This window comes from Corylus avellana, chromosome 2 (assembly GCF_965113065.1).
Source record: "Corylus avellana chromosome 2, dhCorAvel1.hap1.2, whole genome shotgun sequence".
NCBI classification, from domain to species: domain Eukaryota; kingdom Viridiplantae; phylum Streptophyta; class Magnoliopsida; order Fagales; family Betulaceae; genus Corylus; species Corylus avellana.
The window spans coordinates 47,614,463-47,638,493 of record NC_142491.1 but is presented as its reverse complement, the minus strand read 5'-3'; the positions used below and the strand labels follow the sequence as shown (position 1 = coordinate 47,638,493).

General features: G+C 35.8%; 3 protein-coding genes across 3 annotated transcripts; all 3 read right to left on the bottom strand.

The window, feature by feature from the left end:
* Positions 1-472: 472 nt before the first annotated feature.
* Positions 473-2,766, bottom strand: LOC132191773 (zinc finger BED domain-containing protein RICESLEEPER 2-like). The gene is made up of 2 exons (XM_088512853.1): positions 604-2,766; positions 473-508 (listed from the first exon to the last, which is right to left on the bottom strand). The coding sequence occupies exons 1-2, from the start codon at positions 2,764-2,766 to the stop codon at positions 473-475; spliced, it is 2,199 nt and encodes a 732-aa protein (XP_088368979.1).
* An 11,122-nt stretch (positions 2,767-13,888) lies between these two features.
* On the bottom strand, positions 13,889-14,798 carry LOC148587825 (uncharacterized). The gene has a single exon (XM_088513934.1). It carries the CDS (start codon positions 14,706-14,708, stop codon positions 14,184-14,186), a length of 525 nt encoding a protein of 174 aa, XP_088370060.1. The 5' UTR covers positions 14,709-14,798; the 3' UTR covers positions 13,889-14,183.
* A 2,227-nt stretch (positions 14,799-17,025) lies between these two features.
* Positions 17,026-21,768, bottom strand: LOC132168149 (silicon efflux transporter LSI2). The gene is made up of 4 exons (XM_059579243.2): positions 21,104-21,768; positions 18,492-19,800; positions 18,128-18,317; positions 17,026-17,379 (listed from the first exon to the last, which is right to left on the bottom strand). The coding sequence occupies exons 2-4, from the start codon at positions 19,683-19,685 to the stop codon at positions 17,120-17,122; spliced, it is 1,644 nt and encodes a 547-aa protein (XP_059435226.2). The 5' UTR covers positions 19,686-19,800; positions 21,104-21,768; the 3' UTR covers positions 17,026-17,119.
* Positions 21,769-24,031: the final 2,263 nt, after the last annotated feature.

Here is a 24,031-nt window from a genome sequence, read left to right as displayed (position 1 = left end):
AGGTAATCCAAATGTCCAACATTCCAAGTTCCAAAAAAACCAGCAAAGTATAACAATTAATACAGAACAGCAGGTAATCCAAATGTCCAACATTCCAAGTTCCAAAAAAACCAGCAAAGTATAACAATTAATACAGAACAGCAGGTAATCCAAATGTCCAACATTCCAAGTTCCAAAAAAACCAGCAAAGTATAACAATTAATACAGAATATAACATCAAAATAAAATGTGGCATTCAAATTACATATTTAATAAGCATAAGAAAATAGTAAACAGATTCAGTTTTTTCAGAGAATCCCTCACAGAAAATGAGAAAACAGCACTCAGGCAACTTTGGCAATTCCACTTCCAGCATTTTCTACAAACACAAACACAAAGTTAATAAGGTGAAATTATAAGTAACAAAGAGGTTGAAAAATTGAAATAAATTAAATAACAGAATCATAACCTCACAGAAATGAGAAACAAGCATTCACGGCACATTTGGCAATTCCACTTCCACCATTTTCTACAAACACAACCACAAAGTTAATAAGGAGATATTATAAGTAAAAAAGAGTTTGGAAAATGGAAATAAATAAAATAACAGAATCATAAACTTACAGGTATTCGAGATTTTTTCTTAATGCCATGAAGTGCTCTAACCCAATCTGCACCACATAGGAGCATCTCAACAGTATCAATTGATAATGATGCTCTATGGGGTTCAATAACTCTACCACCCGCACTGAAAGATGATTCTGAAGCAACTGTACTGATTGGAACAGCCAATACATCCCGTGCCATCTTAGATAAGATGCGGTACTTTAAGGCATTGGATTTCCACCATCCCAAAGCATCAAAGTTTGCATCACTATCTTCACCATGCTCACTATCAGAAATGAATACATCTTCTTCAAGATAAACATCCAAATCTGTTTTTATGGGCCGGATGATGTCATTGCTTCTAACATGTTGCCTAAAACGTGATCTGCCACCAGAAACTTCCTCTGTAACAGAGGCAACTGAAGTAGTAGCAGCACTGACTTCAGCAGCTACTTGTTGTTGAATGATAGATGCATTATGGGCAGCAACATAAACCTCAAACAACTCTTTCAAAGTACTCAACACCCCCTTTATGTTATCACCTTTCGTATCAAGTGGATAAATGATAGGAAAACAGAACCTAATCAACTTCATTTTGTATCTAGGATCCAACACAGCAGCTAAGGCCATCACCATATTAGATTCTCCCCAATACTTATCAAATTTATCACTCATCTTAGCTGACATTAATCTCATATATTCATTCCTATCCCCAGCCTTAATATCCACAATTTCTTTCATTCTCCACACCTCAGGTAAAAACAGATTGGATGTAGGGTAGTCACTTCCAGAGACAACATTGGTCACATCATTGAAAACAGCTAAAACTTGGTTCACATTCTCAACCTTATCCCACTGTTCAGGACTTACCACCCACAGAAAAGCTTGCTCTACTCTATGGTATCTAGGAAACACTTCCTTGAACCTAATTGCAGTCTTCAACATCAAGTAGGTGCTATTCCATCGAGTAGGAACATCTAAAACAAGTTTATTAGAACCCAAGTCCAAACGCTTTGCTATATCACTAAATGCAATCAACCGCCTCTCAGAAGCCACTATATATTTAATCCCCTGCCTAACAGAATCTATTATGTCCCCTATTTCTGAAAGCTCTGCTTGCACCAACAAATTGGTAATATGAGCACAACACCTAACATGAAACATAAGCCCCCCAATAGGCAAACTACCCCTCAACTCAAAATCATCTCTCAAAATGTCAATGGCAGCAGAATTAGCACTAGCATTATCAACAGTTATTGTAAGTACTTTATCCAAAATGCCCCATTCAATAAAACTGTTTCTTAAGGCTTCAGCAATAACAACACCCGAATGTGGAGGAGGTACATTACAGAAATTTAAAATTCTCTTTTGGAGTAGCCAATTAGAATCCACAAAATGGCAAGTAACCACCATATATGAAACCCTTTGGGAGGAGGTCCACATATCAGTAGTTATGTTTACCCTATCAATCCCACTTAGAAGTGTTTTCAACTTTTTCTTTTCAATGTTATAAGTGGCAATGCAATCACTTTTTACAGTGGCACGGCTAATTTTTTTCCAATATGGTGTGCAAGCCTTCATGAACTTGTTAAAAAGTTCATGCTCCATCATATTAAAGGGATATTCATGTAGAAGTACCATATGGGCAGCAAGTTCTCTAACTTTCTTCTCATTGAAAGTAAAGTTTGTCAATGTCCCTAAACCATCATTGTCATCACTAGGTTCAAAAGACAAAGTCTTTTGCTTCTTAAGGCTATTCAACTCCCCAAACTTCACACAAGCAGCTAGATGCCTACTAAGGGTGGAGGTAGTACTAGATTTCCCTACAGAAAACAACCTCTTACACCAATTACACTGGGATTTTTTTACACCATTTATTTCAATAGAAGAAAAGTCATTCCAGACTTTGGAAGTCCTTTGCCTTTCCTTCCTTTGGAAGGCAACTGACACACCTTCACCCCCAGCCCCAACCCCAACCCCAGCCCCAGCCCCATCCCCATCCCCATCCCCATCCCCAGGACCAGCCCCATCCCTAGATACAACAACAGCAGGAGAAACCAGATTAACATGTACATCTGGTGTGCATTCAGTACTAGCAGACACACCAGATCCAGGAGTAGGGTCGGCAGTGGGTGAATCATCACCCATATCAACATCATTGAGTTGAAATGTATTGTCCATGATAACTGTTAATAATTTGTAAAATTAAAAACCTCAAATAAATAAAATAACATAATAAATGAATGGAAAATAAAAAATCAATTAACAGAAACTACATTAACAGAATACATTATACATAACAGAATATAACAAACATTTAAACATAACAGAATCATAATCCTAACATAGCAATTCATGTTTAACAGATTTATAACGTAGCAATTAATGTTAACATAGCAACATATAACATAGCAATTCATGTATTTATAACATAGCAATTCATGTTAAACAGATTTATAACATAGCAATTAATGTTAACATAGCAACATATAACATAGCAATTCATGTATTTATAACATAGCAATTCATGTTAAACAGATTTATAACATAGCAATTAATGTTAACATAGCAACATATAACATAGCATAGCAATTCATGTATTTATAACATAGCAATTCATGTTAAACAGGTTTATACCGTAGCAATTAATGTTAACATAGCAACATATAACATAGCAATTCATGTATTTATAACATAGCAATTAATGTTAAACAGATTTATAACAAGTTACTTTTAAAAAAAACCTGAACTTCAAGCAATTGAAACTGTTGCAGCTTGCAAATTCAGTGCTACCAGTACCAGACTCCCTGAAATGATGAAATTAGCAACATTAAAACCAGAATGGAATAATGAACTAAAAATACTCGAAAAATATAAAAAGTTCGGATTAGGGTTCAGGAAAAAAAATACTCAACTTAAATTTAAAGGCAGAAGAGGCTCTTCAAAAGTCAGAATGTTTTCTGGTTCGAATTTCGTTAGCAAGCAGCAAGCAAGAGCAGACAAATACAAACAACTCGAGTAACGTGCAAGCAAGTCTTGCATACATGATGCATCAGGTTCATACACTCGAGTATTATATAAGGGGGATGGATCATGGGGGTATTTGGGAATGAATAAAAAAATGGTAATCGAGTACTTGATAGCCCAGTACTCGATTTCCATTTCCATCACAGTCAGATCAAGAGCAATCATCTTTGTCTCTTCCACACCACAACCAAAAAAGTCACAAATCAGAGATTCAGAAGAACAGTTTAAAACTTGAAAAAACACAAAAATCAAATATAAACAATGTAAATAAGATAAGAAAATGAGAATTAGGCGGCGAGATTGGACGGGCTAGGAGAACTTTTCTGGTCTACAGTAGCAGCGATTCACGCGATTGATCAAAAGAGTTTGGCTTGCAAAACTTCTACGAGTGGCTTGAAAGCCGTTAGATGGATATCAGATGATCCATCAACGGCTCGATTGAGGATTTGAAACGAAGAGGGTGTAGGTAGGGGGTTGAGAAGGATTTATTGCGAGCATTCAAGTATTCGACCAACCACGAATCCACGATGGGATACGCATTGAATGCTCCCTCTCTTCACAAGCCTCAATCGTTTCTGCCTCTCTGGTTAGCCTGGTTACTAGTTCGTCTAGCTGGTTAGGGTTCTAAGTGAAATGGAGACATGGAGAACTGAAAATGGAGAGAACTAGAGAAGAAAGCAAGCGATTGAGTCACTGACGGCAAAGCGTGAGAGGTTGATGATTTTTAGGTTAGTTTTTTCTCAAACAAGTCCCAGCCGTTGGATCTGATTTCAATTTTATTAATGAATGGTTGGATTTGATCCAATCTTTGTCAATTTTCCCTAGCATGCCGCGTGTCCCACTTATGCGTTTATAAGTTTTTAATCCAATACGGCCGTGTCTAATAAATTTTCGTGTAACCCTTTCAGATAGTCCGTCGATTATATAGATCAAATTAGTGATTTTATTTGAGTTGTTCGATCAGTTTATCCTAGCAAGCTTACTGTGGCCTGCGGAACACTAGATTACTCTGAGGTTAGGCGTGGTATCCAGCTGTCGTCCATTAGAGTGATCTAACGGCTGGAGTTTAATCGCCAAAAATTGGACGGTTTAAATACAAGTCAAACGTGTCAGTCTTAATTGTCGTGCTTGCGTGAAGAAACGAGTCTGGAAATTAATCCACCGCGTGCGTGAGTTGGTCAATCCGGTGCAACCTATACTCAATATTTCATCTTGACCGTTTAATTACTTTTTGATTTTTTGATTTATTTTAGAACGTTGGATTAGTGAGCTCATCAGAGAAATGGGAGCACCAGATAACTATCACGGGTAGGCATGCGTTACAGCTGGCTTCCATTTTCTTAATCCAACGGTTCAGCTTTAATCTCTAAAAAATGGACGGCTGGAAATAAATATTGCAAATCGAGGCGCGTCAGTCTTGTTCACTGTGCGTTGCGTGCAAAAAGAGAATGCCGGAAGTGATTCTCTGCTGCATTAATTAAGTGAATCCGGTTTCTTTTGTGAAAACTAATTTTTTTTGACCGTTGATTTTGATCTCAAAGTTTTTATTTAATTTATGACCGTTAGATTAATAAGCTCATGCTGTTATTTGGAACACCAGATACATATCTCTGCGGGGGTGGTATACAGCTGTCGTCCACTTTGCAGATCGAACGGCTATGGAATAATGCCAATTAATCGAACGGATGATATTAATCTAGGTAAAAGTTCAAATATTTTCAAAATTCAAAAAAATTGAATTATCCCGTGTGCACAATTATATGTGAGCTCGCCTCTCCGTTTTCCCATAAATGATCTAAACCGTAGATTTTTACTAAAATTTCAATCAATTCAACAACAACCGTTTATTTAAGTTAACAAGTTGTTCGTTTTAGTACCCTAAAAAAACTCTAAACGTCTGTTTCGTTTTTTTTTTTTTTTTTTTTTCTAAAAAACGTGTGGTGTAAGTTGTAAATTGTGTTTGGTAGGATTAATTTTATAGTTTATAGTTTATAGGAATTATAGCATTATATTTATTGGCATTTATTTTGCAATACCAATAGACATTAGTTAACAGATTAAAACAATATTTAAAAGGTAAAAACTTAAATACTACTTAATACATTTTATTGCATTTAAGTAGTACCATATAATTTAATTTTTTAAATAGCTTATTAATTGGACATTAAACCTAATACCTATAAATTATTATTATTATTATTATTAAATTTATAAATAGCTTATTAAATCTTAATTAATTAACTGTACATACATTGAACCTATGATTATGATGATTGCTATTATTATTATTTTTAACTAATTAATTGGACATTATACATTAAACCTAATACCTATAAATTATTATTATTATTATTAAATTTATAAATAGCTTATTAAATCTTAATTAATTAACTGTACATACATTGAACCTATGATTATGATGATTGCTATTATTATTATTTTTAACTAATTAATTGGACATTATACATTAAACCTAATACCTATAAATTATTATTATTATTATTAAATTTATAAATAGCTTATTAAATCTTAATTAATTAACTGTACATACATTGAACTTATGAATATGATGATTGCTATTATTATTATTTTTAACTAAGTAAGTGGACATTGGATATTAAACCTAAAAATAATAACGTAGTCTATACTCTATGCAATCTTAGTTGTACACTTATAGTATAAGTTATACTATACCCTTATATCTTAATTAATTAATTGTACACACATTGAACCTATGAATATGATGATTACTATTATTATTATTTTTAACTAAGTTATTGGACATTGGACATTAAACCTAATACCTATAAATTATTATTATTATTATTAAATCTATAAATAGCTTATTAAATCTTAATTAATTAATTGTACACACATTGAACCTATGAATATGATGATTACTATTATTATTATTTTTAACTAAGTCATTGGACATTGGACATTAAACCTATAAATAATAACATTGTCTATACTCTATACGATGTTAGTTGTACACTTATAGTATAAGTTATACTATACCCTTATATCTTAATTAATTAACTGCACATACATTGAACCTATGAATATGATGATTGCTATTATAGTATTATTATTATTTTTAACTAAGTAATTGGACATTGAATATTAAACCTAAAAATAATAACGTAGTCTATACTCTATGCAATGTTAGTTGTACACTTATAGTATAAGTTATACTATACCCTTATATCTTAATTAATTAATTGTACACACATTGAACCTATGAATATGATGATTACTATTATTATTATTTTCAACTAATTAATTGGACATTAAACCTATAAATAATAACATATTCCATATAATGTTAGTTATACTATAACCTAGTTAATTGTATACATATTGAAGCTATCAAGCTATGATTATTATTGATTAATAACATGGTTAAAATTTTTTTTTAGTGACATTGTCGTGTGGGTTGGGTCGGGTCAGATGATAAAACGGGTCGAACTCACGAGCCATAAACGAGTCGAGCGAGCCGGGCAATTATCTAATTAAACGAGTCGATCTCACGATCCCTAACCGAGTCGAGCGAGCCGGGCGATTAACTAGTCAAACGAGTCGAGCTCACGATCCCTAAACGAGCTCGGGCAAGCCTTTCGATCCCGAGTTAAACGAGTCGAACTCACGAGCCCCCGTCGAGCTTAATCGAGCGAGTCGGGTATGTGTCATTAGCTAATCGAGCGAGTTTCAACAGTAACGAGCGAGTTTTAATAGTGTCGAGCTCGAGTTCGAGTCGAGCTTAGTCGAGCGGGTAGCGAGCGAGCTGTCGAGTGTGTCGGCTCATTTACAGCCCTAATTATAAGCAAAAACAAAAACGATTACAGGAAAACAAAACAAGCCAGAAAAAAACAAAAAAATGAAAGCTAGACAAAATTACAAGGAAGTAGACAACATAAAAAGCACACCAAGAGGATGACAGCAGCCGGAAAGAAGATCTGATCGCGTGCTCCATGGAAACCGAAAATGGAAGACGTGTTGGAAGCTCATCGCGGTGGGGGAGAGAGAAAAGGCCTAATAGAGGACGGTGGGGGGCGGAGCACGCGTAGGAGACACTCAAATGGAGGGGAAAGTTTGAGTGAAATCCCAAGAGCATCACCCACAAAGTGTACCTAAACAAGTAGAAAAAACAACAAAAGTAAATACATAAAGAAATAAAAACAACTGGGGACCAAAGGAGGGGGAAGAGGCGGAGAGAAAGGGAAAGGAAAAAAATCGCCCACAGAGTTAGGGGCATAAGGTAAATTGGCTAGCTCGCTAAGTGAACGAGGGCGATGGATATTAGCATGGACATCTGACCGACTATTCATGTTACTTTAAGGAGGGGGAAGAGGCGGAGAGGAAGGGAAAGGAAAAAAATCTCTCAAAAAGTTAGGGACATCAAGTAAATAGGATAGCTCACTAAGTGAACGATGGCGATGGATATTAGCATGCATGGACACAGGGAGGGAGGGGGGACCGGGGTAGACCATGGTCCCCCCTCCAAAATAAGGAAAAAAAAAAAATGTAAAGTAAAGTTATAAGTTTAGTCATTTGGGGCCCCTCCAAAAAAAAATTGGCCATATTTTTAGATTTTTGGCCCTATTCTTAATTTTTTTGGCAATACCCATGAAGTTTTTTTTTTTTTTTTTTTTTTTTTTTTTTTTAAATTTAAATTTTTGGTCCTTACTTTCAAATGTCTATTTTTTGGCCATTACTTTCAAATGCTTACTTTTTTTGGCCTTTACGGTAATCTTTATTTCATAAAAAAAAAAACCAAACAAAAAATATATATATATTTTTAATAAAAAAATTATAAAGAACTGAAAAAAAAAAAAAATTTGACTGCTCCCTCCCATAAATTTTTTGGCTCTGTCCCTGCATGGACATCTGACCAACTATTCATGTTGCTTTAATTCGTCTGCACACGCGCGCACACACGCATACCCTTTTTTCATTATCATATTCGTCGCACACACATATACCCTTTTTTCATTATCATATTCGTCGCACTAATGGCAATGGATCAGTGGATCAAGCAACACTAATTACTCCTAAATATAATCACTAACATGATGATGATGAGCTACAATCTAGAATTTTACTGCAAAATGAATTTGAAACAATATTCTAAATATAACCTGGAAGAGTCGAGTTCATTTTAAAACACACATTATGGCATAATGGCTGGAAAGAAAATTAAAGAATGGAATATTTAAACTAGAAACTTTTTTTTTTTTCTTCTTTTTTTTCCACTATTTCGTCTGGTCGGTGTATATAGCAGTGTCAATTAGCCCTTTTTTTTTTTTTTTTTTTTTTTCTTTCTTTTAATAACGTATGGTTAATACTATCACATTACAACTGTGAAAGTGGATAGTTAAAATAAAGAGTGAGATGTAGGTATTTTGAAAAAATAAAAAATACTGAGTAAATACCCTAAGCTTTTAATTAACTTCAAGTTAACTACATTTACCCTCTTCTAATTACCTTCTTTTTTGCAACGCCTCTCCAATATTTTAATTTTTGCAATGCTCCCTTCCAATGCCATTAGGCCAGAGTTGTATTGCTCTCCTTTTGTGACACAAGATGACAATAATATCCTCTATAAAATAAAAGGAACTTTACTTTCTTCTTTTTTTCTTTATATATATATCTTATTGAGGGTTTTTTTTTTTAATTTATTTTTTTATTTTGGGTACGTTGTGAAATGAGACATTACAATTTTAACGATAGATCGGGGAATTAACATTGCAAAAATAATAATAGTAGTTAAAAGGGGTTAAAAAAATGTAGTTTTCGTAGAGTTAAAGATTGCCTTATATATGAAACTGCTATCTTCTCTTGAAATGAATTAAAACTGCTGTTTACTCTCCCTTACATGAAAGAAAGAAGAAGAAAAAAAGGCCCGTGCAAGTGTGCAACACAAATTCGCAAGGAACGAGTTCACATTGAAAATTCAGAACATTAATTCACTTGTCTGAAGACTGCATCGATCCGATCGATCCCAATTAAGTTGATCGATCCACTAGCTGGGTTGATTTAATTGTTTTTTAAAAATTAATTAATTAATTAATTTAAAATCTTCAAACCTGTCCAAGCTACAACCTAACTACTGGCAATAGTCTGGCATATATCTATCCACGAAGGTGGAGGTGACAGATATGTAATCTTTCCTTTAGAGTTTAGGCCTTTAAAATTTTATAATTCAATTATATATATATAGTGATCATGGATCTTGTATCTCAATCGCGGTCGAGGAAAAGACAAACTGAAATATTTGGCTCATAATCTTGGGCAGTTGACTTACTAATCCGAATACGCTAATTACAAAGGAAAGAAGCCAAACATGACAAAGACTAAGAATTTTTTAAATTTAGGAAAGATTATGAGCCAAATATTTCAGTTTGTCTTTTCCTCAACCGAATACGCTAATTACAAAGAAAAGAAGCCAAACATGACAAAGACTAAGAATTTTTTAAATCCTCCATTTACATGATGATTGTGTAGTTTATATATATATATAATACGAAATGAGTGTATGATTTATTCGGTTCAAGATTTTTAAGAAAATGTATTACAAATTTCAATTTGGCATAAAATATTGAAAATATATTACTATATATATTAGTTGCAAGTAAAATTGCGTACATGTATATTTCAAAATTTCAATAAAAAAATTTAACAATAAAGAAAGCTCGTACATCAATAAATTATATTTTTTTACCATCAAAACTCATAATAATAATAATAATAATAATAAAAATTGCTACATGAACTTCTTCTTTTACATTCTCAAGTATATATACCCTAAAGTGGTATTTGCTATGTTAACTTTTTATTACAACATTTTTTTAATCTCATCTGCTTTCACATTAAGAAATAAGTATCTGACAATTAATGTAAAAGACAAAGTTCATATAACATTTCTCATAATAAAATCCCAAGTCCTACGTATCTTTTCTTTTCTTTTTCTTCTTTTTGCATGGTTTATTTAGTTTAATTTTCTATAACGAGATAGAGAAGTGCTAGGGAGCCAAACAAATAAACTCAGAAAAATTTTCAAACTGACATGACAGACCGTGAGTGACAGACAAGGGAGAAAGAATTGCATTTTTTTAATTTAAAAACCATTGTCATGTCAATTTGAAAAAATTTCTGGGTTCATTTGTTTGGTTCTCTAGCACTTCTCAATGAGATAAGCCTTCCAACTACTAAAACATGGTGAGTCAATGGAAATGCTACATCCCTAGTAGGTATATATATTAATATATATACTCTCTAGCACCTCTCAATAAGATAAGCCTCCCAACCACTAAAACATGACGAGTCAATGGAAATGCTACATCCCTAGTAGGTATATATATATATACTCTCTAGCACTTCTCATTTCAATGAGATAAGCCTCCCAACCACTAAAACATGACGATTCAATGGAAATGCTACATCCCTAGTAGGTATATATATATATATATATATATATATATATATATATATATATATATATATATATATATACTCTCTAGCACTTCTCAATGAGACAAGCCTCCCAACCACTAAAACATATATATACTCTCTAGCACTTCTCAATGAGACAAGCCTCCCAACCACTAAAACATGGCTGAGTCAATGGAAATGCTACATCCCTAGTAGGTATATATATATATATATATATATATATATATATATATATATATATACTCTCTAACACTTCTCATCTCAATGAGATAAGCCTCCCAACCACTAAAACATGACGAGTCAATGGAAATGCTACATCCCTAGTAGGTATATATATACTCTCTAGCACTTCTCAATGAGACAAGCCTCCCAACCACTAAAACATGGCTGAGTTAATGGAAATGCTACATCCCTTATATATATATATATATATATATATATATATATATATAAGTAACAAATTTAAAACTTGATGGGCGGCAGTATATATACTATATAGTATTATATATTGTAAATTAGGGAAAAATAAGTAAGAAAATGACCTTACCTACTTACAAGGCATTTGGATCATTGGACGTACAATTTTTGGAGCCAAACGCACTCACCAGTTTCTTTATTTTAAAAGAAAGAATTATAAACGTAATTTAAAAAAGAAAATTGAACAACATTTTGAGGCTTCCAGTTCCTGTGCAGAAAGTTTACATATTGACCAACTATATATCACCTTGCCCAACTATGCCAATACGTTGATATTCTGGTTTATAACTTGCATGCATGCTGCATCTTTTGATTGTAATTTTGATTTGGGCTGCAGCCCGCAGGGACCTGTACCCTACAAGCATTATGTTGTTCACCCATATATACCAATTAAGTGCTGGCATCAACTATATATATGAATGGAGAATATTATAATCTGCTACCCTACATTAATTGCATCAATGATTTCAATGCCCTGCAAATTTAAGACAACTCCCACAATATCTCCGCCAGACCAACCTTCTTTCCCTACCATATATGATTACAGTTTTCAGCATCAGGAAGCAACGTCAAACTCCCCTGGTGCAGGTTTTTGTAGGACAAGTTGTGCGCTGTTGGCATGTGATGCAGCCAATTACAGTACTTCTTTTTTCTTTTTATGAATTACACTTCATGTACTCGCCTTGTACATGAGACTCAGATTCTCCAGCAAGTTTTTTGAATTACAGGGGCGTACAATTCCTTCATTCCTTCAATTCATTCAAAATGAATGATTCGAATTAAGCCATATAGACATTTAAAATGAATTAAAAAAAAATAAAATGAGAAACTCTAAGACCAATTTTTAAGGTGGTTGGCCACCCCTTAGAGGTGATGAAGTGGCTCACCACAAATAATAATAATAAAAAAAAGGTTTTAGGAGGTGGCCGGCCATCATTAAGGGAGTGGCCAACCACACCGCCTCACCCTTAAGGGGGTGGTCCATCGTCCCAGCTCTCTCAAGGGAGTGAATGGAATGATTAGCCAAAAAAAAAAAAAGTATATAGGGAGCGGTTAATCACACTCAAACCAATTATATATGGGAGTGCCAATCACCTCTCAAACAAAGGGTAAGAGATTGGTTAGACCACCCCAACCACTCCCTAGAGTGGCCAACCATCACCTTGGGTGTGAGAGGGTAGTCAACCAACTCCTACCACCTTTTTAAAGTAGACAATTAGCAATCCTAACCACTTTCTTAAGGGTTAAAGAGTGATCGGCCCACCTCAACTACCCTTTAGGGTGGTTGACCCTGTTGTTAAAGGGTGGGTGAATAATTAACACACTTTTAAAGTTACTTTTATGAGTAGTCGATTACCCCCTCAAAGATGAGGAGATGATCAACCCTATCCAACCATCCCTTTGGATTGGGATGGCCTTAATTTTTTATTTTTTAATTCATTTTAAATGCATGAGAGACTTAAAGATCAAGTAATGCAATACATCACTCCATTATTCTCGCATCTTTTCAAAGCTTATATATGTGGTCTTCCCAATAAAATTAATTAATTTTCATGCACCAAATGCTATGAACAACCACACCATATAAGCTTTGAAAATAGATAATAATAATAATAATAATAGGATAATGTATATGATTACTCGTGACATAAACTAGGTTGTTCATTCGTAAAATTGCAAGGGAATTTTACTAAGGGAGCTTAATCCAAATATACCGTGCCTATATAATTTATTGAATGCACTTATTAAAAATGTTGGATTCGTATCACCTACCGTTTGAAGTAATTAACCGTTGGGATTGCGCCATGTAACCCCAACTAAATCAATTGGCAGAAATTTCGACTACAACTAAAAGAGTGGAAATAGAACTTGATGAGACACTTGGTTTTCTCACCTCCTAGCTCCTACACCCTACAAACCAAAATGAGAAGCACACTTGCAGAGAATTGAGGAAGAGGGTTTATGAATTGGGCTTGGAATGAGGAGGAAACTGGAGCAGGCTCAATTGTCACGACTCACCACCCACAATACGATGAGAATGGTCTCCACAACGCATCGTCCAGATCCAGTGGCAGATGGCCAATTGAGATAGCTTATGGGCAGCTTCAGGCGATTGATCAATATAGGAGAAAAGCATCGAAGCTGGGAATTCATGAAAAGTAGGATTCTATAGAAGAAGCCCCATCTAGAAAAGCATCGCAATCCCCAACCTACCATATATGCACGGTGCACCAGTATAGACCATCAGACATGTCACAGCTGCTCCTCAGTATGGAAAACTGATATTTTTTTATTATTACATATCATTATCACATATGAGACGAGTAATAATCCACAACATAATACCTATACGTGAATGATGTTTCTTGTATACATCAGGTAATGAAATACTAAAAAGAATGATCTATCAGTACCCACACAATATCCCAACAAACTATTTCCTCTCTGCATTGTCTTCAGGGTCATAAAAGATTTACGATTTACAAAACACTAGTCTCACCTCTGGCCTTTTCTCGCTGGACTGCCAAGCTATGTCTTCCACTTACTATTACCATCAGATTTACATCTGATGAATTAGTGATTTTAGCATCAGAAATCTTCACAAAGTTGTGGAGGTTAAGCCAAGTTTGACAGGCTGAATATCAGCTGACCCCTGGTTGCAGCATTGGGAAGAAAGCCCAGTTGTTGCCATGCCTAGCTTCCTTCCCCGTTACATTTTCATTTGCCCACCACTCGGAGCCAATGGGGGGCTTATCAGACGCTTCACCTTTTGTGTTGTCAAAATTGAACTCTTTGCTTGACCCAAGAGATACAGAACGATGCTTCCGATAGCTCTGCTCCTCGCCTTCCTCAGAAGCTTTTTCAGGCAGTTCATTGGATGTTTCCCCAGTAGACAACTCGCAACAATTCTTGCTATCTGCTACTATCCCTTCTCTATCACTTGGGGCTTCTGCCACTATATCCTGTGAAGCTTCTGACACATTTCTTGTAGGTGCCATGGATTTATTTGCAAGACAGCGTGCAACGTCTTCCCCAGTCAACTCAAATGATACTCTGTGATTAACTATAGTTCCATTATTTTGACATCCATTTCCTGAGCTGGTGAGGGATGCCATTTCACAAATCCGGTTCTCCGGAAGGAAACTGTCTCGAGAGGCAGGGTCCATTGCATCAGGTGTCAAAGATCCAGAACCCAACCTCGAGCCCAACCCGGCACCATCTGGGGTCAAAGATCCTGAATTTAACCTTGAACCCAACCCCACAAAAGGACACAAACCTCAAAAGTTTCCTCAACATTTTACGAACTCCTACATCAACAAAGACAAGACTAACGAAGGTCGGAGAGCAAAAACTTCCTCAACTAAATCTAGCTAACCAGGTAAATCTAGTGAGACTTAAATCCACATAAAGCAAAAACAAAACTAGAAAATCAATACAATCACATGGAAATAACATAAATACCCCAAATGAAACTACAACAATATTGCCCTACAACAACAACTGCAACTTTGGGGAAGGGCGACGAATTGGCGGATGAGAAGAGCACACGCGAGCACATGGAGGCAAAAGGGAGTGTGAAAGCAAGCAACGGAAAGCTGAGAGGCTAAGGAGAATGATGAAGGGTGGAAGTGAAAAATATGGCAAAACTAGTTTGAAATTGAAGCAATTTCTTTCGATTCAGTTCGAAGTAAAACTTTTTTTTTAAAAAAGTTTGACAAACAATTTTACTGTAGATAATCTCTCTAATTTAATATTGGAATAACTCGTAATTGATGGGGTTTTCATCACCATTTCCACCCCAATCGTGGGTATCAAATGTCGAAATAAAATCATCTCCATTTCATTTCCGGTTAGTATTTTTTAGAGGAGTAAAATTGTCATTTTAATTTTTTAGACAATTTACCCCTCTAAAATACACTAATTAACTGGATAGAGATCCTTATTATTTTATAAATAATTGATGACTTTATCTTGAGATTATAGAGGACTACATGCTGCAAATATGGAAACTGATTGGGACGGTGAAATTCAAAGAGTTTAAACAAAACATTGAGCAAATTTGAATGGAATAAATTTCTCATTATATTTATGATATTGTTTTGTTAAAGTAATATACTATATTTTTATGAAATGAATAAAGAAGAAGCATTGTTGTCAAATATTTTGATTTTGATGAGAATTTGGCTCAAGTATTGTAAAACAAAATTACAGGAGATTTTGTCTCCAATGGGTAGCTCAATTGACTGGAGACCATACCTTATGATGCGAAAATCACTAGTTCGAATTCATCTTCCCCTCTCTTGTGTGGAAATATCAAAAAAAAAAAATTAAAAAAAATTACAGGAGATTTTTATAGTTTTTAAAACAGTCTATTTTTAATTAAGGTTAAATACTCTAAACCCCCTCTGGGGTTTCCCAACTTTATTTTTTTCCTCCTGTGGTTTCATTTTTATCACATGAGATCCTTGTAGTTTTGATAATAGACCAAGTTAGTCGTTCGTCAGTTGACCATTAGTTGACTTAACGGAATTCCACGTAGACCAATCACATGTTGACACGTGGCATCTACTTATTATTATTATTTTTTTTTTAAAAAAAAAGTATTTTCTAAAAATAAAAATAAAAAAAAGATTAGGGGTGGCCGAGCCACCCCCATCTAGCCGGATGGGGGTGGCCGAAACCACACCCAACGGTGGTTGGGTGTGGTTTCGGCCACCCCCAGTGGGTACTGAGGGTAGTTTCGGCCACCCCCTTGGGCTCCAAGGGGGTGGCCGAGCCACCCCCAATCTTTTTTTTTTTTTTTTTTTTTTTTTTTTAAAAATGAAGTAAGTGCCACGTGTCAACATGTGATTGGTCAACGTGGAATTCCGTTAAGTCAACTAACGGTCAACTGACGGAGGACTAACTTGGTCTATTATCAAAACTATAGGGACCTTCTATGATAAAAATAAAACTACAGGGAGAAAAAAATAAAGTTGAAAAATCTCAGGAGGATTTTGAGTATTTAACCCTTTTAATTATTGATCCAAGTCCTGTCTGTTGACCTGAGCTTGGGTCAACAAAGCCCCTTTTTCCTGTTGAGATGGAAAAAAGACATCCAATGAATCAACAAGTCCAAGCCCAAATCTTTTATCGAAGGAGGAATTGGGTCACCAGTTTGGTTAATTGGAGAAATGGCCCAACTTATTGCCTGCACATGAGAAACCCATGACGTTGACGTCTCATATGCCACTACCTTCCATGTGTATTAGGCTATGTACTAAACATGTCAAGTGATGCACAATTTACCTTATACTTCTCTTCTGTGGACATCTATCTAAAACCATCTTCGCCAGCTTTTGGAGATCATTATAGTTATACACTTTTTTTTCTAGATCATGTATTGTTACAACGTTAAAAACTTAAAATTGCCTTTTGCTCTTTAACAAAAACCAATATATATATATATATATATATATTAACAAATAATTAAAAGCACAAAAATTCTCAAAATTATTTTCATCTTTATATTACATAACAACCATTTAGCAAAAAACACTATCTAAAAAGTTTTGTCAAACCAACACAACATACATGATCATCTTATGAGTATCAAACCAATAGCAGTGACTATGATGGTCGAGGGGAGTCCAAATTTGAGATGGGTCCAAAAAGATAAATTGTACCCACGTGGAGCTTTGCGAGCCTGTTCACACACTATTAAGTTGGCAGCTGATCCCAGTAATGAGAGGTTCCCAGCTACCGTACTAACCCAAGCTAAGATGAGCCATGCCTTCTTCTTATCAGCTGCAGAAATTGCGGCTGCCGATGCTGCCACTCGTGCTCCCAGCAACAAAACTACACAGTATAAGCATGATTTATATATAAGCGACCCTCATCCTCATGTGTTGGAGCAAAATCCTCAAAGCTCAAAAATTCATATCAATTAAGTAATTTAAACCACATCTAAATGCAGCCTAGGTTATTTTTATATGAAAGAAAAAACAAATCTAATCAGAGATGTAGATGGAAAGGAACTTTAGATTACAGAGATATGTGGATGGAAAAAAATCAAATTTATTCTTCTAGTGAGGGATACAGTTTATTGAGAAAATGACCCAGGCGGGTGCCAACTTTTGTACAAAGGGCAGTTAAAGATACTTGTCAAACTTAAAGAATTGTTCAGTATACGATGGTGCAATCTCAACTTGATTAAGATTTGACCATGCATGAGAACAATTAATATCAAGTTGTCTCAAGTGCAGAAAGAAAGCTTGAGAACAAGAAAAAACCCATACTGGTTATACTTTGACATACCTAAGAGATCATATTCTGTATTCAAAGTCCAAACCATACCAAAATATATAGCATCCAGAAATCTTAATAAACCATAAATGCCAAAAAATGTTCAGATCATATGCATTCCAAATCTGCACTGCTAGCAATTTCTTGGCATCCTTGCAATTGCTAACATAAAGTTGCATAAACAGACTTTACAGCCAGGTGTTACTCTAGGAAGCTAATTTTATATATATGATAGATCCAAAAAAGAAATAGAATGATGACATATAATAGAAAAAGACATGGAAGAAATACACTAACATACCAGTTGGTACATTTGAAGCCAAATTTGACAGGCCAAGAATGACAATGGCAAGAACTGCTATCCCGCTAACATGATCAATCCGTGCATAAGGCGCCATGAGGTCCCATAGAGTACTTGGGATTTCAGTTTTGTTAAAGCCAGCTACTGAGATAAACATTCCGCAAAAGAAAATCAAAAGCGAATAGGAGACCTAGCAAAGAAGAGAAATCAACTTAAGATATTTTAAACTCTCCAACAAGCCATCCATGTAATTCATAATCTCCTACAAGGTATGCTTTAGAGTTTTGAAGTCCCATTGATAGACAAAGGGGAAAACTAATTGAAAAAGGAGAAGAGCAGCATCATGTAAATTTGCAAATTATACCTTTTCAAGGCAAGGCCTAGCATCCTTGAAATCAAGAACCACAAGAGCAAGTGCAGCAGTAATTGTAGTCCATGACAAATTCAGCCCCATGAGCAAAGCAATCAACATTCCTATAGTAATAAGGTAAACACACGGCTTCCACAACATCCTTTGCCATCTAATGATCAAATTTTCCTTTCCTGCTGAAGACTCTATAGAAAGTGCATCTCTTAGTCTGTCCATTGATCTAACAACAGTCTTTGAAGGAATGATCTCCTCCCTTTTGGGAGGAGATACAACATTTTCCAGCTCTTTCGATGCACTAGAATTCCCTGCAGAATCCAACGTGCCACCAGGGACCCTGTGGATTTCATTCTCATTTGAACTTAACCGGTTTCTAATGGTCTCAACATGACCCGTGTTGCCATGCACGTTTGGAGAGCCTTGCACATTTATAGTTTCCAATCTAGAGTTACACTCCTGAGAATCCAAGGATGTGACATGTGACATCGTGGCTGGTGAAAAGCGATGAGAATCCACACCCTCCTTTTCAACAACATCTACAGCTGCATCTGTTTCATCCTTCTGAATTGATAACAGCCTCCAATACATGGATAGAAGAATTAGAGCATTGACAACCACTCCCACTAGCATTGCAGGGAGAATTCCAATTAGAAAACTCCCAAAAGATATCTTACTCTGAACAGCTATAACCAAATTTTGGGGGTTGCCAATTGGAGTCGCTGAAGACCCAATATTTGCACTAGAGGCCAGGGCAAGAAGGAAAGGTTGAGGCGGGAGATTATGTTGCCATGCAATTTTTAAGACAAATTCAGTTAATACCACACAAGAGGTATCATTAGTAAAAAAGGCACTTGAAATGGCTGAAATCAGGCAGATTCGACAAAGTAAGTCCTTTGGTCCTTTACTCTTCCATGAGAGAAGATTTCCCAAGTACTTGAACATGTCTGCTTTTTCTAGATAGACACTGACAACCATTGTCCCAAAGAGAAGACCAAGGATTGGTAGATCAATTGCTTCATATGCTTGATCTGGAGTTAGGACTCGGAATACTACCATTAGCATAGCACCCAGGAGGGACCCAGCAGTCCTCCCAATTGGTAGAAAAGGAACGGCTGGGAAGACCGCCAATACCCAGAAGATTGCGAAAGCAAATGATCCCAGAACCACTTTTACAGAAGAAGCCAAGGCCATCTTTGTAGCTTAGTAAGCCGTAGTCTTATTGTTATACAGTCCTTAGGGCCAACATATTAATGAAATTCCATAGCTGATGCCATATTATCATAAATCTACTTGACAGAAAAGTAACCTGGCCAGGAAAAACCAATTAAACATTATAATTGTGTGGAGATTCAATCTTCTGAATCTATCATAGATTCGATACAAAATTGTGATACTTGAGCAACATGATAGCAAAATTCATTGAAGCACAGTGTCCAACTGCTGGAGGGCAAATAGTAAGCATATAGCAAGTGCTAGGAAGATAGAATGCAGAGAGTTCTTGCATCTTTGGATTTATTATAAGGCATTATAAACTAACACAAAACAAGTACATAATCAAAATCAAGTAATATAGGGATTGACGAGTTCAGCTAACACTAACAATTAATCTAGTTTTTCTTCTTCTTCTCCTTTTTTTTTTTTTTCTCTTATCTAGAACTCCCTAAGAGAAGAACCAAGATTGACATTACAAGAAAATCCAGCCAATATGAATTTGTTATTTTTATCTTTGCAATACCCATTAATATTGACATTAACAGAATGAATGATCAACTATTTTCAAGAAATGTCACTTCCACAACAATCTCAGTATTCCAAACTAAATCTTGAAAAACCGAAAACCCAGATTCAGAAATTCTCTGCATATACAACAGATATGAAAGCATACATAAAAACTGAATATCAACTTCAGAGAAGGTGTCAGACGTACCGCATAACCCCACAATCTTTATGAAGGTGCTACTTCAACAGTCATTAAATTTAGAAATAAAGATACGATACCCAAATTCCAAAAATTGGATTTGGCTTAGATATAGTAAAAAAAATTGGTAACATTTTAAGGATACCTAGACTTATTTCTAAATTTTTTGGAATTAAATCTAAACCGTTAAAAAGAAAGAGAATCATTTCTAAAAGATCTTGGCATAACCTAAGCCGCCTTTTGTGTCCTCCATTAAGAGATTGACACAGCCTATCACAAGAAAATCAAATGTTAGCAAAACACTGGATCACTGCCAAATCTACGTTCTATTCCTCTTTGTTTTTTTTTTTTTTTTTTGACATGTGAAGGGAAGGGAGGGGAGGGAGATTCGAACCAGTAAACTTCGCAGCGTGTGCGTAGTGACAGCCGATTGAGCTAAAAAAACACCACCACCGACCAGGCCAGGCACCCACCCCTCAGGACCTCCACTGCTCAGGCCGAACACCGCCGCAGGTTCTGCCGTTGCTCCTTCACCCAGGCTGAACCCCACAGCTACCACAATCGTGTTCGCACAGGAAGATTGAGAAAATCCCTTTTTCCCCATTCTCAGATCTCCCGGTGTGTGTGTGTGACAGAGAGAGAAAGAGAGAGAGAGAGAGAGAGAGCGAGAGAGAGGAGGAGGAAGCAATACCTGAGTCGTTTCTCATAGATGCTAGAAGATCATCAATTGATGAGCGAGTGGGGCATGCCTTGAACGGCTTGGCATCACCCCTGCCATGGAGTATTTGTGATGTGTTCCAAGCTGTTGCTTGGATGGGTATATATCTGGGCCCGATGGTGTAGGGAGGAGTGGAGGAGTGGAGGAGAACTGTGTTGCAATTTGAAGGGTTGAAGATGAAGAGACTGGGATTTAGAGTTTGTTTAGAGAAGAATGCAAATAGGAAAAGGGAATTTTCTCAAAGCAGCTCTCCGCGTGGGTGGTGGCGTTCGACCTGAGCGGCGGCGGTCCTGGGGCGGAATCTAGCCTGACCGGCGCTAGTTCTGCCGGCGGTTGGTCTGGGCGCTGATTTCTCTCTCACGTTGCCTGAGGATAGTAGATTTGGCAGTGATTTGATTTTCTTGTTTGAGGCTAAATGTGACCCTCTCATTGGAGAGTACAAAAGGCTTAGATTTGTATAAAACCCTAGTTGGTTATCCATATATATATATGTATGTATCGGAAATGCTAGAGATCAGGAAAATTTCCCTGCATCTTAGTTCCCGACTGAAACCAAACAACAAAACAACAAACTATAAGAGACAAACAGAAAGGGGAGGATCCTTCCCACTAACTAAAGGGAAAGAGAGGAAAGGGGCAGAAGAAAAGGAAATGTGCCAGAATGAGATTCGGTTGTGGCCTAACGTGCCACTGAATGGGCACAAAAATTTGCAATTTTTATATATACCTACTATAATACTATATAGTAGGTATATATATATATACTAGGGATGTTGCATTTCCATTGACCCGCCATGTACCTACTATATATACCTACTATATATATATATACCTACTATATAGTATTATACTATATATACTGCCGCCCATCAAGTTTTTATAAATTTGTTACTTTTTATATATATATATACTAGGGATGTTGCATTTCCATTGACTTGCCATGTACCTACTATATAGTATTATACTATATATACTGCCGCCCATCAAGTTTTAAATTTGTTACTATATATATAAAGTAACAAATTTATAAAAACTTGATGGGCGGCAGTATATATACTATATAGTATTATATATTGTAAATTAGGGAAAAATAAGTAAGAAAACGACCTTACCTACTTAATTACAAGGCATTTGGATCATTGGACGTACAATTTTTGGAGCCAAATGCACTCACCAGTTTCTTTATTTTAAAAGACAGAATTATAAACGTAATTTAAAAAAGAAAATTGAACAACATTTTGAGGCTTCCTATGCAGAAAGTTTACATACTGACCAACTATATATCACCTTGCCCAACTATGCCAAATACGTTGATATTCTGGTTTATAACTTGCATGCATGCTCCATCTTTTGATTGTAATTTTGATTTGGGCTGCAGCCTGCAGGGACCTGTACCCTACAAGCAGCATTATGTTGTTCACCCATATATACCAATTAAGTGCTGGCATCAACTATATATATGAATGGAGAATATTATAATCTGCTACCCTACATTAATTGCATCAATCATTTCAATGCCCTACAAATTTAAGACAACTCCCACAATATCTCCGCCAGACCAACCTTCTTTCCCTACCATATATGATTTTACAGTTTTCAGCATGAGGAAAGCAACGTCAAACTCCCATGGTGCAGGTTTTTGTAGGACAAGTTGTGCGCTGTTGGCATGTGATGCAGCCAATTACAGTACTTCTTTTTTCTTTTTATGAATTACACTTCATGTACTCGCCTTGTACATGACTCAGATTCTCCAGCAAGTTTTTAGAATTACAGGGGCGTAGAATTCCTTCATTCCTTCAATTCATTCAAAATGAATGATTCGAATTAAGCCATATATACATTTAAAATGAAATAAAAAAACATGAGAAACTTTAAGACCAATTTTGAAGGTGGTTGGTTACCCCGTAGAGGTGATAACGTGGTTGGCCACCCCTTTGAGGTGATGAGGTGGCTCACCACAAATAATAATAATAAAAAAAAAATGTTTTAGGAGGTGGCCGACCACACCGCCTCACCCTAAGGGGGTGGTCCACCATCCCAACTCAAGGGAGTGAATGGAATGATTAGCCAAAAAAAAAAAAAAAAAGGTATATAGGGAGTGGTTAACTACCTTCAAACCAATTATATATGGGAGTGTCAATTACCTCTCAAACAAAGGGTAAGAGATTAGTTAAACCACTCTAACCACTCCCTAAAGGGGCCAACCATCGCCTTGGGTGTGAGAGGATAGTCAACACACTCCTACCACCTCTTTAAAGTAGACAATTAGCAATCCTAACCACTTTCTTAAGGGTGAAAGAGTGATCGATCCACTTCAACTACCTTTTAGGGTGACTGACCCTGCTGTTAAAGGGTGATTGAATAATTAGCACACTTTTAAAATTATTTTTATGAGTAGTCGACTACCTCCTCAAAGATGAGGGGATAATCAACCCTATCCAACCATCCCTTTAGATTGGGATGGCCTTTATTTATTTATTTTTAATTAATTTTAAATGCAAGAGCGACTTAAGATCAAGTAATGCAATACATTACTCCATTATTCTCGCATCTCCTCAAAGCTTATATGATGTGGTTTTCCCAATAAAAATTAATTAATTTTCATGCACCAAATGCTATGAACAACCACACCGTATAAGCTTTGAAAATAAAAAATAATAATAGTAATAATAACAGGATAATTTATATGATTACTCGTGACATAAACTAGGTTGTTCATTCGTAAAATTGCAAGGGAATTTTAGGAAGGGAGCTTAATCCAAATATACCGTGCCTATATAAATATTGAATGCACTTCTTAAAAATGTTGGATTCGGATCACCTACCGTTTGAAGTAATTAACCGTTGGGATTGCGCCATGTAACCCCAACTAAATCAATTGGCGGAAATTTCGACTACAAC

What these genes read in the sequence shown, in the direction of transcription:
- LOC132168149 (XM_059579243.2), bottom strand. Translation starts at nt 19,685, where the DNA reads ATGGCCTTGGCTTCTTCTGTAAAAGTGGTTCTGGGATCATTTGCTTTC. An exon ending in CTAGGCCTTGCCTTGAAAAG is followed by an intron (nt 18,318 to 18,491) that starts GTATAATTTGCA and finishes CTTCTTTGCTAG; the next exon opens with GTCTCCTATTCGCTTTTGAT. An exon ending in GGCTTCAAATGTACCAACTG is followed by an intron (nt 17,380 to 18,127) that starts GTATGTTAGTGT and finishes TATACTGTGTAG; the next exon opens with TTTTGTTGCTGGGAGCACGA.
- LOC132191773 (XM_088512853.1), bottom strand. Translation starts at nt 2,766, where the DNA reads ATGGACAATACATTTCAACTCAATGATGTTGATATGGGTGATGATTCA. An exon ending in AGAAAAAATCTCGAATACCT is followed by an intron (nt 509 to 603) that starts GTAAGTTTATGA and finishes TTGTGTTTGTAG; the next exon opens with AAAATGGTGGAAGTGGAATT.
- LOC148587825 (XM_088513934.1), bottom strand. Translation starts at nt 14,708, where the DNA reads ATGGACCCTGCCTCTCGAGACAGTTTCCTTCCGGAGAACCGGATTTGT.